Here is a 16,545-nt window from a genome sequence, read left to right on the forward strand (position 1 = left end):
CTACTGTCTGATGGCCAATCCTCACCCAACCTATCTACCCCCAGCTGACTAGATTGTATGGGTGTACCTGGCCCCTGGGCAATCAATCCACAGGTTGGTATGGCAGGTAGAATAATGGCCTCCCAAAGTTGTCCATGTCCTAATCCCTGGAACCTGTGACTATATTTCCTTCAATGGCAAAAGGGACTTTACAGATATAATAAAGTTAAGGATGTTGAGATGGGGAGAGTATCCTGCATTATGGGGCCCAATGTAATCACAAAGTTCCTTAGAAGAGGGAAGCAGGAAGGTCAGAGAAGGAGACATGACAATGGAAGCAGAAGTTAGAGTGATATGAGGGAGCAATGAGCCAAGGAATGCAAACATCCTCTAGAAGTTAGAAAAAGCAAAGAAACAGATTCTTCTCTAGAGCCTCCAGAAGGAATGCAGCCCTGACAACACCTTGATTTTAGCTCCATGAAAACATTTTGGATCTTTAACCTCCAAAATTGTAAGATAATATATTTGTGTTAAGTCAAAAAATTTATGGTAATTTGTTACAGCAGCAATAGGAAACTAATACAGTTGGCCAAAAACCTATGAAATCATCTGACAAAACAGATGAACTGGGCCAGATCCCCTATCTGATTCTAAGTATTAAGGCTATTAACACTAGAAGCTAAAATGATACATACAGAATCTGCCACCCACTTATCGGGGCCATGACACAAAGTTAAGAGGGAAGAGACTACGTGACCCCTGAGAAAAGAAAAGCAAAAAGCCTGCCCAGAGTCTAAATCACTGTGCCTGACGACTTCTCAGTTGTAGTCTTAGGCTATACATACCCTTTCAATAAATCTCCTTTATCTAGAGGTAGCATAAACAAGTCTGCTCCTTTCAAACAAGAGTCCAGTTAGAATAGAGGTCTTGTACAGAGCTGCCTTGTAAACTGGATCTATCTGAGAGAATGTCCAATCTTCATTTATCATCTTTGAACTTTACTTACTATTGGGAAGTGATCAGGAATTTGGAAGAACCTGACTAACGACATGTACCATTATGAAAATATTCCATTTACAACATACCTTAATAACACTAGTGCTTAGAAACAAAAGTAATCTGTAATTCACAGGTATCAAGATTCAACTGCTCAAATATTATTAATCATGAGGAATGCACAAATCCAGATGCAACATGAGAAATATGAAAATAAAATTACATTTTCGCCAAGTCACAAAATCCTGATTCTTACCATGTAAGGATCCACAGAAAGATAAAGAGTTCTAACTTTTACTTGTCCTTCTGTGATATTATCTGGTAAACTGACCTCTTCCATGCGGAAATTTTCTGCCACTGGATTACCATTTTTTCCTAAAATCAAAAGTCACTTTCAGTAAAATTCTTTATTATTCTTTAAAAGTTCACTCTAGGAGTCAGTGCACTCTTTTTTTTTTTAAATTAAGATTTATTCACACACCATACAATCATCCCAAGTATACAATCAATTGTTCACATTACCATCATATAGTTGTTCATTCATCACCCCAATCTATTTTTTGAACATTATCCTTGTATTGGAAAAAGTGAAAATAAGAATAAAAAAATAAGAGTAAAAAAAGAACAACCAAATCATCTGCCCCCCCGCCCTATTTTTTCTTTAGTTTTTTGCCCCCATTTTTCTACTCATCCATCCATATGCTGGATAAAGGGGGGTTTGATCCACAAGGCTTTCACAATCACATTGTCACCCCTTGGAAGCTGCATTGTTATACAATTGTCTTCAAGCTTCAAGGCTACTGGGTTGTAGTTTGACAGCTTCAGGTATTTACTACTAGGTATTCCAATTCATTAAAACATAAAAAGACTTATCTATACTGTGCGTAAGAGTGTCCACCAGAGTGATCTCTCAACTCCATTTGGAATCTCTCAGCCACTGAAACTTTATTTCATTTCATTTCACATCCCCCTTTTGGTCAAGAAGATATTCTCCATCCCACGATGCCGGGTCAAGATTCCTCCTCCAGAGTCATATTCCATGTTGCCAAGGAAATTTATACTCCTGGGTGTCAGATCCCACATAGTGGGGAGGACAGTGATTTCACCCACCAAGTTGGCTTAGCTAGAGAGACAGGGCCACATCTGAGCAACAAAGAGGGATTCAGGGGAAGACCCTTAGGCACACTTACAACAGGCCTAGCCTCTTCTTTGCAATAACCAGCTTCTTAAGGGCAAGTCTCGTGATAGAGGGCTTGGCACATCAAACCATCAGTCCTCAATGTTTATGAGAACATCAGCAACCATCCAGGTGAGGAAGCCCAAAACCTCTGCATTTTCCCCAGCTCCTCAGGGGCAGTACACTCTCTTTTAATATAGCCATGAATAAGTCTGTACTGTTTTGTAATTTCTCTGTGGTGCAGAAATGACTCAGCATAAATTCTTCAAACAGTTTCAGTTAGTCTTGATTTTCTCCAGAAGGTTCCTGTGGAATACTGCTGTCACCTTCAAATTTTCTTTTTTAAAAACATTACAGGTAAATCATTTTATGTGTTTTAAAATTTTCCTATTATGAAAATTTAATTTATAAGGTAGCAGAAACACATCAGCCAAAGTAAACAGTTAGGTGATTGTTCCTTCCTCATTATAAGAAGTAAATAGAAACTAAATGAATATGATCTTCCCCCCCAAAAAAGTACAGTCTTAAAAATTAGGTAATTAGAAAATTTGAGGTATGAAAAGAAAATTTTGTAATGCAGAAAATGTTGTCACTAAAAGCGTACTTGGGAGGCGGGACAAGATGGCAGACTGGTAAGCTGTATGTTTTAGTTACTCCTCCAGGAAAGTAGGTAGAAAGCCAGGAACTGCGTGGACTGGACCCACAGAGCAATCTGACTTTGGGCATACTTCATACAACACTCATGAAAACGTGGAACTGCTGAGATCAGCGAAATCTGTAAGTTTTTGCGGCCAGGGGACCCGCGCCCCTCCCTGCCAGGCTCAGTTCCATGGGAGGAGGGGCTGTCAGCTCCGGGAAGGAGAAGGGAGAACTGCAGTGGCAGCCCTTATCAGAAACTCATTCTACTGATCCAAACTCCAACCATAGATAGACTGAGACCAGACACCAGAGAATCTGAGAGCAGCCAGCCCAGCAGGGAGGAGACAGGCATAGAAAAAAACAACACGAAAAACTCCAAAATAAAAGCGGAGGATTTTTGGAGTTCTGGTGAACACAGAAAGGGGAAGGACAGAGCTCAGGCCCTGAGGCTCATATGCAAATCCCGAAGAAAAGCTGATCTCTCTGCCCTGTGGACCTTTCCTTAATGGCCCTAATTGCTTTGTCTCTTAGCATTTCAATAACCCATTAGATCTCTGAGGAGGGCCCTTTTTTTTTAATCCTTTTTTCTTTTTCTAAAACAATTACTCTAAGACGCCCAATACAGAAAGCTTCAAAGACTTGCAGTTTGGGCAGGTCAAGACAAGAGCAGAACTGAGAGAGCTCTGAGACAAAAGGCAATAATCCAGTGGCTGAGAAAATTCACTAAACACCACAATTTCCCAAGAAAAGGGGGGTGTCTGCTCACAGCCATCATCCTGGTGGACAGGAAACACTCCTGCCCGTCGCCAGCCCCATAGCCCAGAGCTGCCCCAGACAACCCAGTGTGACGGAAGGGCTTCAAATAACAGGCACACACCACAAAACTGGGTGTGGACATTAGCCTTCCCTGCAACCTCAGCTGATTGTCCCAGAGTTGGGAAGGTGGAGCAATGTGAATTAACAAAGCCCCATTCAGCCATCATTTCAGCAGACTGGGAGCCTCCCTACACAGCCCAGCAGCCCAGAACTGCCCTGGGGGGACGGCACTCACCTGTGACATAGCACAGTCATCCCTCAACAGAGGACCCGGGGTGCACAGCCTGGAAGAGGGGCCCACTTGCAAGTCTCAGGAGCCATATGCCAATACCAAGGACTTCTGGGTCAGTGGCAGAGACAAACTGTGGCAGGACTGAACTGAAGGATTAGACTATTGCAGCAGCTTTAAAACTCTAGGATCACCAGGGAGATTTGATTGTTAGAGCCACCCCCCCTCCCTGACTGCCCAGAAACACGCCCCATATACAGGGCAGGCAACACCAACTACACACGCAAGCTAGGTACACCAATTGGACCCCACAAGACTCACTCCCCCACTCACCAAAAAGGCTAAGCAGGAGAGAACTGGCTTCTGAAGAACAGGTGGCACGTGGACGCCACCTGCTGGTTAGTTAGAGAAAGTGTACTCCACGAAGCTGTAGATCTGATAAATTAGAGATAAGGACTTCAATTGGTCTACAAATCCTAAAAGAACCCTATCAAGGTGAGCAAATGCCAAGAAGCCAAAAACAACAGAAAATTATAAAGCATATGAAAAAACCAGACTATATGGATAACCCAAGCCCAAACACCAAATCAAAAGATCAGAAGAGACACAGCACCTAGAGCAGCTACTCAAAGAACTAAAGATGAACAATGAGACCATCGTACGGGATACAAAGGATATCAAGAAGACCCTAGAAGAGCATAAAGAAGACATTGCAAGAATAAATAAAAAAAAATGGATGATCTTATGGAAATTAAAGAAACTGCTGACTAAATTAAAAAGATTCTGGACACTCATAGTACAAGACTAGAGGAAGTTGAACAATGAATCAGTGACCTGGAAGATGACAGAATGGAAAATGAAAGCATAAAAGAAAGAATGGAGAAAAAAATTGAAAAAATCGAAATGGACCTCAGGGATATGATAGATAATATGAAACGTCCGAATATAAGACTCATTGGTGTCCCAGAAGGGGAAGAAAAGGGTAAAGGTCTAGGAAGAGTATTCAAAGAAATTGTTGGGGAAAACTTCCCAAATCTTCTAAACAACATAAATACACAAATCATAAATGCTCAGCGAACTCCAAATAGAATAAATCCAAATAAACCCACTCCGAGACATATACTGATCACACTGTCAAACACAGAAGAGAAGGAGCAAGTTCTGAAAGCAGCAAGAGAAAAGCAATTCACCACATACAAAGGAAACAGCATAAGACTAAGTAGTGACTACTCAGCAGCCACCATGGAGGCGAGAAGGCAGAGGCACGATATATTTAAAATTCTGAGTGAGAAAAATTTCCAACCAAGAATACTTTACCCAGCAAAGCTCTCCTTCAAATTTGAGGGAGAGCTTAAATTTTTCACAGACAAAGAAATGCTGAGAGAATTTGCTAACAAGAGACCTGCCCTACTGGAGATACTAAAGGGAGCCCTACAGACAGAGAAACAAAGAAAGGACAGAGAGACTTGGAGAAAGGTTCAGTACTAAAGAGATTCGGTATGGGTACAATAAAGGATATTAATAGACAGAGGGGAAAAATATGACAAACATAAACCAAAGGATAAGATGGCTGATTCAAGAAATGCCTTCACGGTTATAACGTTGAATGTAAATGGATTAAACTCCCCAATTAAAAGAAACAGATTCGCAGAATGGATCAAAAAAAAATGAACCGTCAATATGCTGCATACAAGAGACTCATCTTAGACACAGGGACACAAAGAAACTGAAAGTGAAAGGATGGAAAAAAATATTTCATGCAAGCTACAGCCAAAAGAAAGCAGGTGTAGCAATATTAATCTCAGATAAAATAGACTTTAAATGCAGGGATGTTTTGAGAGACAAAGAAGGCCACTACATACTAATAAAAGGGGCAATTCAACAAGAAGAAATAACAATCGCAAATGTCTATGCACCCAATCAAGGTGCCACAAAATACATGAGAGAAACACTGGCAAAACTAAAGGAAGCGATTGATGTTTCCACAATAATTGTGGGAGACTTCAACACATCACTCTCTCCTATAGATAGATCAACCAGACAGAAGACCAATAAGGAAATTGAAAACCTAAACAATCTGATAAATGAATTAGATTTAACAGACATATACAGGACATTACATCCCAAATCACCAGGATACACATACTTTTCTAGTGCTCATGGAACTTCTCCAGAATAGATCATATGCTGGGACATAAAACAAGCCTCAATAAATTTAAAAAGACTGAAATTATTCAAAGCACATTCTCTGACCACAATGGAATACAATTAGAAGTCAATAACCATCAGAGACTTAGAAAATTCACAAATACCTGGAGGTTAAACAACACACTCCTAAACAATCAGTGGGTTAAAGAAGAAATAGCAAGAGAAATTGCTAAATATATAGAGACGAATGAAAATGAGAACACAACATACCAAAACCTATGGGATGCAGCAAAAGCAGTGCTAAGGGGGAAATTTATAGCACTAAACGCATATATTAAAAAGGAAGAAAGAGCCAAAATCAAAGAACTAATGGATCAACTGAAGAAGCTAGAAAATGAACAGCAAACCGATCCTAAACCAAGTAGAAGAAAAGAAATAACAAGGATTAAAGCAGAAATAAATGACATAGAGAACAAAAAAAACAATAGAGAGGATAAATATCACCAAAAGTTGGTTCTTTGAGAAGATCAACAAGATTGACAAGCCCCTAGCTAGACTGACAAAATCAAAAAGAGAGAAGACCCATATAAACAAAATAATGAATGAAAAAGGTGACATAACTGCAGATCCTGAAGAAATTAAAAAAATTATAAGAGGATATTATGAACAACTATATGGCAACAAACTGGATAATATAGAAGAAATGGACAATTTCCTGGAAACATATGAACAACCTAGACTGACCAGAGAAGAAATAGAAGACCTCAACCAACCCATCACAAGCAAAGAGATCCAATCAGTCATCAAAAATCTTCCCGCAAATAAATGCCCAGGGCCAGATGGCTTCACAGGGGAATTCTACCAAACTTTCCAGAAAGAACTGACACCAATCTTACTCAAACTCTTTCAAAACACTGAAGAAAATGGAACACTACCTAACTCATTTTATGAAGCTAACATCAATCTAATACCAAAACCAGGCAAAGATGCTACAAAAAAGGAAAACTACCGGCCAATCTCCCTAATGAATATAGATGCAAAAATCCTCAACAAAATACTTGCAAATCGAATCCAAAGACACATTAAAAAAATCATACACCATGACCAAGTGGGGTTCATTCCAGGCATGCAAGAATGGTTCAACATAAGAAAATCAATCAATGTATTACAACACATTAACAAGTCAAAAGGGAAAAATCAAATGATCATCTCAATAGATGCTGAAAAAGCATTTGACAAAATCCAACATCCCTTTTTGATAAAAACACTTCAAAAGGTAGGAATTGAAGGAAACTTCCTCAATATCATCAAGAGCATATATGAAAAACCCACAGCCAGCATAGTACTCAATGGTGAGAGACTGAAAGCCTTCCCTCTAAGATCAGGAACAAGACAAGGATGCCCGCTGTCACCACTGTTATTCAACATTGTGCTGGAAGTGCTAGCCAGGGCAATCCGGCAAGACAAAGAAATAAAAGGCATCCAAATTGGAAAAGAAGAAGTAAAACTGTCATTGTTTGCAGATGATATCATCTTATATCTAGAAAACCCTGAGAAATCGACGATACAGCTACTAGAGCTAATAAACAAATTTAGCAAAGTAGCGGGATACAAGGTTAATGCACATAAGTCAGTAATGTTTCTATATGCTAGAAATGAACAAACTGAAGAGACACTCAAGGAAAGGATACCATTTTCAATAGCAACTAAAAAAATCAAGTACCTAGGAATAAACTTAACCAAAGATGTAAAAGACCTATACAAAGAAAACTACATAACTCTACTAAAAGAAATAGAAGGGGACCTTAAAAGATGGAAAAATATTCCATGTTCATGGATAGGAAGGCTAAATGTCATTAAGATGTCAATTCTACCCAAACTCATCTACAGATTCAATGCAATCCCAATCAAAATTCCAACAACCTACTTTGCAGACTTGGAAAAGCTAGTTATCAAATTTATTTGGAAAGGGAAGATGCCTCGAATTGCTAAAGACACTCTAAAAAAGAAAAACAAAGTGGGAGGACTTACACTCCCTGACTTTGAAGCTTATTATAAAGCCACAGTTGCCAAAACAGCATGGTACTGGCACAAAGATAGACATATAGATAAATGGAATCGAATTGAGAATTCAGAGATAGACCCTCAGATCTATGGCCGACTGATCTTTGATAAGGCCCCCAAAGTCACTGAACTGAGTCATAATGGTCTTTTCAACAAATGGGGCTGGGAGAGTTGGATATCCATATCCAAAAGAATGAAAGAGGACCCCTACCTCACCCCCTACACAAAAATTAACTCAAAATGGACCAAAGATCTCAATATAAAAGAAAGTACCATAAAACTCCTAGAAGATAATGTAGGAAAACATCTTCAAGACCTTGTATTAGGCGGCCACTTCCTAGACTTTACACCCAAAGCACAAGCAACAAAAGAAAAAATAGATAAATGGAAACTCCTCAAGCTTAGAAGTTTCTGCACCTTAAAGGAATTTCTCAAAAAGGTAAAGAGGCAGCCAACTCAATGGGAAAAAATTTTTGGAAACCATGTATCTGACAAAAGACTGATATCTTGCATATACAAAGAAATCCTACAACTCAATGACAATAGTACAGACAGCCCAATTATAAAATGGGCAAAAGATATGAAAAAACAGTTCTCTGAAGAGGAAATACAAATGTCCAAGAAACACATGAAAAAAGGTTCAGCTTCACTAGCTATTAGAGAGATGCAAATTAAGACCACAATGAGATACCATCTAACACCGATTAGAATGGCTGCCATTAAACAAACAGGAAACTACAAATGCTGGAGGGGATGTGGAGAAATTGGAACTCTTATTCATTGTTGGTGGGACTGTATAATGGTTCAGCCACTCTGGAAGTCAGTCTGGCAGTTCCTTAGAAAACTAGATATAGAGTTACCGTTCGATCCAGCGACTGCACTTCTCGGTATATACCCGGAAGATCGGAAAGCAGTGACACGAACAGATATCTGCACACCAATGTTCATAGCAGCATTATTCACAATTGCCAAGAGATGGAAACAACCCAAATGTCCTTCAACAGATGAGTGAATAAATAAAATGTGGTATACACACACGATGGAATACTACACAGCAGTAAGAAGGAACGATCTCTCATGAAACATATGACAACATGGATGAACCTTGAAGACATAATGCTGAGCGAAATAAGCCAGGCACAAAAAGAGAAATATTATATGCTACCACTAACATGAACTTTGAAAAATGTAAAACAAATGGTTTATAATGTAGAATGTAGGGGAACTAGCAATAGAGAGCAATTAAGGAAGGGGGAACAATAATCCAAGAAGAACAGATAAGCTATTTAATGTTCTGGGGATGCCCAGGAATGACTATGGTCTGCTAATTTCTGATGGATATAGTAGGAACAAGTTCACAGAAATGTTGCTATATTAGGTTCCTTTCTTGGGGTAAAGTAGGAACAGGTTGGAAATTAAGCAGTTATCTTAGGTTAGTTGTTTTTTTCTTACTCCCTTGTTATGGTCTCTTTGAAATGTTCTTTTATTGTATGTTTGCTTTTTTTAAACTTTTTTTTTCATACAGTTGATTTAAAAAAGAAGGGAAAGTTAAAAAAAAAAAAGAAAAACAAGGAAAAAAATAATGTAGTGCCCCCTTGAGGAGCCTGTGGAGAATGCAGGGGTATTGGCCTACCCCACCTCAATGGTTGCTAACATGACCACAGACATAGGGGACTGGTGGTTTGATGGGTTGAGCCCTCTACCATAGGTTTTACCCTTGGGAAGACGGTTGCTGCAAAGGAGAGGCTACGCCTCCCTATAATTGTGCCTAAGAGCCTCCTCCCGAATGCCTCTTTGTTGCTGAGATGTGGCCCTCTCTCTCTAGCTAAGCCAACTTGAAAGGTGAAATCACTGCCCTCCCCCCTACGTGGAATCAGACACCCAGGGGAGTGAATCTCCCTGGCAACGTGGAATATGACTCCCGGGGAGGAATGTAGACCTGGCATCGTGGGACAGAGAACATCTTCTTGACCAAAAGGGGGATGTGAAAGGAAATGAAATAAGCTTCAGTGGCAGAGAGATTCCAAAAGGAGCCGAGAGGTCACTCTGGTGGGCACTCTTACGCACACTTTAGACAACCCTTTTTAGGTTCTAAAGAATTGGGGTAGCTGGTGGTGGATACCTGAAACTATCAAACTACAACCCAGAACCCATGAATCTCGAAGACAGTTGTATAAAAATGTAGCTTATGAGGGGTGACAATGGGATTGGGAAAGCCATAAGGACCACACTCCACTTTGTCTAGTTTATAGATGGATGAGTAGAAAAATAGGGGAAGGAAACAAACAGACAAAGGTACCCAGTGTTCTTTTTTACTTCAATTGCTCTTTTTCACTTTAATTATTATTCTTGTTATTTTTGTGTGTGTGCTAATGAAGGTGTCAGGGATTGATTTAGGTGATGAATGTACAACTATGTAATGGTATTGTGAACAATCGAATGTACGATTTGTTTTGTATGACTGCATGGTATGTGAATATATCTCAATAAAATGAAGATAAAAAAAAACAATTCAGGGCATTCAGAAAAAAAAAAAAGAAATCCTTCCCTGCTCTTTCCTACAATTAGAAATATCTAGTGTATTATACAGAGTATAAATCCAATGTAATCAATTTTTCACTGTGCATAACTATCTAGAACATTGTGTGGCTTAATTCAATTCCCTATGAATTTGCAATGTAACCTCCATCATGTATCAAATATACATATATATGACTCTGTTTCTGATCTCTCCACTATACTGCATTGGCCTATTTGCATATCCCGTCACCATACCACGTTCTTAATTATCTTGTAGTAATAGTGAGTCCTGACGTTTCATAGGCCCAAGTCCGTATTCTCATTCAAAATTATATTCACTGTTCTTGCCATATTGCTTTCCATGTAAGTAGGAGAATCAGCTTGTGTGATTCCACAACAATCTCAGCTGGATTCCCCCAGAATCATATTTAATTTATTAACCAGTTTGCCAAGAATTGACATTAACAATATTTATCTAATCCACAAATATGTTAATGTTTATTAAAGTCTTCTTTTATTTTCTTCAAAAAAAAAAAAAGTGTACTTATCTGCAGTTATGTTTAACAGAAGCAAACTCCCTATTCATAGAATCATCAAATTTCTAAGATGGGAATAAAATGTAAATATCTTAATCCAACTCCTCACGTTACTGAAACTGAGATTCAGAAAACCTAAGTGTCTTCCCCAGGTCAAGTCCTAGGTGAGCAGCAAAACTAAGTCTGGAACACAGCAGTAGGCCCAAATCTCTCAAGTTATTTTCATACCTAAGTTTCTAGGATTCAGGTTAGATGTCAGCACAAACATAAATCAGTATTTTTACATGAAATAGAAAATCAAAATTTAATAATCAATGATACATAATATAAAGAAAAAGCAAAAACCACACATATTTGTAATATAAACTCTTAAACGTTACGATTCTAGAATACCTATTAAAACTTTACCAAATGAACTCAGAAGTTATCAGTTTGAAAAACTGAACAATATGTTGTTTAAAGAAATTCTTCTAATCTATTAGTGTTAATATCTTACTACCTTAGTTTACCATCTTGACATCACCTTTCCTTTTTTTTAAATTGTATTACTTTTTTCTTCCATTTGCATTAATAATCATTAAAGGCCCATAGCTGTTCATTCATCACAGAAAAATACATACCAGGTCGGGAATTCAATACCACTCTTTGTACAATCATCACTCTGAGCAGAGGTCTGCCAAGGTTTCTAGAAACAGAAAAATCAAAAAATAATACAAGAAGCTCTTGAAACATTCAATAATTTAAAAATAGAAAAACACATTTGTGTTTCTGAATGAGGAGAGGAAAAATCATGGTTAGGACCAAAAAAGATAGTCTCCTTGCAGAATTTGCCTCCTGAAGCAAACATATGAAGAAAGACTAAATCTTGTTAGAATTCTTGGTTAATAGGAACAAGTTCATCAAAGATTATATGGGACAAAATGTTCTTTGGCACATTCAAACACATTCATCTTCATATCATCATGATTACACCTCCTACTGTGGCCTGATTAAAAGAAAACAACATAATATATTCCTCCAGAGCTGGCCGATTCATCTAGTGACAAAATTAGACTGCTAGCTTGTTAACTGAGATGTAATCAGATTTTCAAAAATTTTCCTTTCATTTATCAAAATGGTAACTTCTTAATTTTTTCTGATTTTTATAAAAGTAATATATCAAAGGCATTTTTCACATCCTCACCTTATGGAAAATTCTATAATACAGAATGGCCAAGTAAATAAGTAAAGGATCAGCTTATTTTGGGTTTACAATTTGAGCTAATGAAAGAAGCAAAATTAAGTTCCAATGCTGGCACTACCTGATACGGGGAAAATCGCTTAACATTTCTTTGCTTACTTTATTAATCAGTAAAAATGAGAACACCAGAGGCTTAGGGAGCATTACTATGTGCCAAGCACTGCTGTGAGTGCTTTACATATATCTTCTCATGTAATCTCCCAATAAACTTATTACGTATTATTATCATCACCATTTGATAAAATAAGGAAACTGAGGGCTTAAACCTGATGTGGTCAAGCTGAGATTCAAACCCAACCAAAGAGCCAACCTGTTAATTATACAAAAATTTCCATCCTATATATTTAATTAATTTGTTTGATTTTTAAGACATGATAAATAATAATATCCTTTTTTATGAACATATTTCTTTAGCACTTACATCTTCTCACATTATATATTTTGTTTTATGGTTTTTAGTCCCATATAACCAATAATACTAAGAAGCCCAAAGAAAAACACTTGTATCAATCACTTATTTTTTACAACATTTCAGAGTACTTAGCCCTTGGTAACATTTCTAAATGTAAAGCTTTTTTATACAGAAGCACAATTAAAATATACATATGACAACCATCTGTAAATCCATTTGATATATAACAATCCCTTGCCTTGTATCATTAGGTAATTTAATTTATGCATGACTCCACTCCTCAACTACTTTTTAAATTACTGACACCCTTAAATCAGTCCATGTTTCTCTGCATCTCACATGGTACCTGAGTATCCAATACAGATATCAGATTTATATATACCTTTCAAAAATGTTAAATAATCAAGGGATATTTTTTCAAAGCTTGCTTAACATAATATTTATATGGAGATTAATTTACAGAGCACTTCCACACAGATATCATTATTTATTCCTTATAACAAAGTTATATAGGTAAAAATATATTACTACCCTCATTTTACAAAGGAAGCTGAAATACAGTTTGTGCATAAGATCACAGAGCAGGTAAGTAGAATTGCGACTGAAACACAAATCTCCTCATTCCAGATCTCACATCTTCTCCCTCTTTCCACTATTTCCCCATAATCTCCCCCAAATGGGGCTTTTACATCATGTAGTAAAGAATTAATCTTACCCAAGAGAGGTTTGGCCTTTGCCCGCGGCTCCTAAGAAGTAACCTCTAACCTTGGAATGTCTTGCCTGATAAGAATGTCTTCTTTACCTGGGGGTCTTGGGCCATGCCAGATAGTCTATCCTAACAATGTGATTTATGGTGGAGGCTTTTGGTCACACTCTTCCAGCCTGATCTCCAGAGATACTGGGAACTAAAGGCAGTCACATGGTGGTCAACCATCCTACCTCACCAAACACCAATAAAAATTTCTGGACATAAAGGCTCATGTGAATTTCCCTGGTTGGCAATGCTCTGTGTGTACTGTCACATACAGTTGCTGAGAGGAGTTAGCACTGTTCACATCTCCACTGGGAGGAAAACAACTGGACTCCCCATGCATCTTGTGTCTTGGTTGATTTTAATCTGTATCCTTTCACTGAAATAAAAGTGAAGGTGATCTTGGCAGATGACCTCAAACTCTGTGTATGTTTGTATATGTGTTTGTATATGTATATGTACAGCCATACAGCAATGGTCAACTCTCCTACATACCTAATTAAGAACTAAAAGTCTGATGTGACGTTTAATAAAATTGAATGAAGAACATGGAAACACATCCTATTTGCTGCCTTACTTTTGGTAATGTATACATTTATTATCTCACTGGTTGTGACAGAAATGGCTGGTTGCCCTCAATAGCCATTACTCTCCTTCTGGACACAGTGCTGCTGTTCCAACTCAACCCAAGACCAAAGAACACATCAGGCATGGAGTTAGACATGAGTTTAACAGGAGTTACTTACAGGAGATACGGTTTGTTCCACGGTGGCAGCTAGGCAGGAAAGATGGAAGTTAGTGCTCTACAAAAGCAGGGGGTGCCAGGGGGTGGTATATAAGGGTTAGGACAAGGAGGATGTGAGAACAGTTTCAGCAAGGTCTTGTGACAGTGATCAGGGAAGGGGAGTTTCAATGCTTTGTTCATAATACACTGTTTCCTCCCCTGGGGAGGTCTGATGACTTTCAAAGTCGGTCCAGGTCAAGTAGGTGGCTACATGAAATTACTATGGAGAGGAGGGGGGCCTGGGTCCTGCATACCCAGAGCTGCCCAGCTAAAACACTGTATCTCCCAGTGTGGGACCCAGGACCCAGGATCCCTCCCCTCCACAGTGAAAGTGAGTTATTTCATGTAGCTGCCTACTTCATCTGACAGAGGTTTAAAGTCATCAGACCTTTGGGGGGGGGTGGGGGGTGGGGTTGTATCATAAACAAAGCATTGAAACCCCCCTCCCCTGATCATTGTTGATAACAAATCTCCACACCCCTGTGTCATAAGACCCTGCTGAAATGCTGTTCTCACACCCTATGGAATGTCCTTGTCCTAATTGTTATAAACCACCCACTGAAACCCCCCCCCCACTCTTTGCAGGGCGCTAATTTCTATCTTTCCTCAGCCAGCCGCCACCAAGAAAAATCATCTACCATCAGTAAGTCCTATTAAACTTATGTCTAACTCCATGCCTGGTGTGTTCTTTGGTCTTGGGGCTAAGCTGGGTTGGAAGACCAAGATTCCCCTTAAAGCAAATCCCAGTAATCATTCGATTGCACCCCAAAATTCTTCAGTTATGTATCTCTGGTTATTTTAAACAAATACTATGCCATTATTATGCCTAACAGAATAACTAGTACAGGTATTTTCTTAACAAACATTTAATGCCTATGCCTATTCAAATTCCCTCACTGTCTCAATGATGTCTTTTTACAGTATGTTCATTGAACTAGGAAGAACTGGTTCTTTTTTCTTTTTAATTTTTTTTGATTGAGATATATTCACATACCACGCAGTCATACAAAACAAATCGTACATTTGATTGTTCACAGTACCATTACATAGTTGTACATTCATCACCAAAATCAATCCCTGACACCTTCATTACCACACACACAAAAATAACAAGAATAATAATTAAAGTAAAAAAGAGCAATTAAAGTAAAAAAGAATAGTTACCAGGTAAGATCTTAGACTCTAAGGCCCTTCTCTCAGTCTGTTTCTTAAATGTACCTAAACTCCAGAAACTGGACAGCTTTATCTGCATTATCTCATTTCACCCTTCCCCACAACAACCCTATGAAATTGGTAGTGTTTCATCACCCCCATTTTATAGATGAGATAAGGGAGGTCGAGAGAGACTGAAAAATTTAAAGTCGAACAACCACTAAGAATGACACCAGAACCCATGCTCTTAAGCACAACACATACCACCTCCACAAAAGGATCTTCCTAACACCTTTTAAGAAAATACTTTTCTATCTTTATCTTATTCAATTATTCTGCAACACACACACACACACACACACGACCTGATGATCACGGCCTTGTTATAAAATGTGTCCTCTGACTGTTTTGGATCTCCTCTTTTCTCTATGGCCAGACCCTTTCCTCTCCCTTGTGTCTTATTTCCTCCTTCTTTGTATGCGAGGATTCCTAGCTGGCTCTTTTCTTCCTCAGTGGCCTCATCTTCCTCTCTGGCTCCCCCAACCAAGCACTTACATGGAAATTACTAAAAATCTGCCTCTACACCCCAAAGTTTCAGATTAGTGTACTCAGATTTATGTCAGCGCCAAGAAATAGGGACTTTGTGTCTGTTTTATTCAAAGATTTATCTCCACCCCTTATGCCTGGCACACAGTAGATGTTCAACAAATATGTGTAAAATCAACATTCCAGAGGCAACTTAAATGCATATGCCCAAATTTGATATGGCTTATACCTAATAAGCCTATTTAATTTTTTTTTTTTTTTTTTTTAAAGAACAGTTTCTTCTAGAGCATTCTCTAACCCAGTGTCCTAGGATCCAAGGGCAATGTCCCGGGTAACTCTGGGAAGAAGCCTGGAGGCCATCTGGAGTTCCTTCGTTCCTCCCTCACCCCGCACACAGCCGGAAACTACTCAGCAACCCCCAACCTCAGCTCCCGCGGCCGACTACCGCTCCCGCGCCACTCACCTCTGCGGGTCTCGAGGGAGGAAAATCTCGCGCGGTTTGCCGGGCTTGGTTCACTACCCCGGCTCTCCGCAAGAGCTCGGCTCGCTGACTGCA

General features: G+C 38.8%; 1 protein-coding gene across 4 annotated transcripts in view; it reads right to left on the reverse strand.

The window, feature by feature from the left end:
* The window catches only part of PTGR2 (prostaglandin reductase 2), a 46,867-nt gene extending 30,322 nt beyond the window's left edge, over nucleotides 1–16,545 (reverse strand). For 2 of the 4 annotated variants that reach the window (XM_037835286.1, XM_037835282.1), the window contains exons 1-3: nucleotides 16,453–16,545; nucleotides 11,725–11,789; nucleotides 1,232–1,350 (exon numbers count right to left, since the gene is read on the reverse strand). In XM_037835286.1, the coding sequence (XP_037691214.1) occupies nucleotides 1,232–1,350; nucleotides 11,725–11,761 (156 nt within the window). In that variant the 5' untranslated portion in view covers nucleotides 11,762–11,789; nucleotides 16,453–16,545. Of the gene's footprint in view, nucleotides 1–1,231; nucleotides 1,351–11,724; nucleotides 11,790–16,287; nucleotides 16,308–16,452 lie in introns of those variants that run through there. The other 2 variants (XM_037835283.1, XM_037835285.1) reach the window with 2 other exon arrangements.

This window comes from Choloepus didactylus, chromosome 4, assembly GCF_015220235.1.
Source record: "Choloepus didactylus isolate mChoDid1 chromosome 4, mChoDid1.pri, whole genome shotgun sequence".
Lineage (NCBI taxonomy): Eukaryota > Metazoa > Chordata > Mammalia > Pilosa > Megalonychidae > Choloepus > Choloepus didactylus.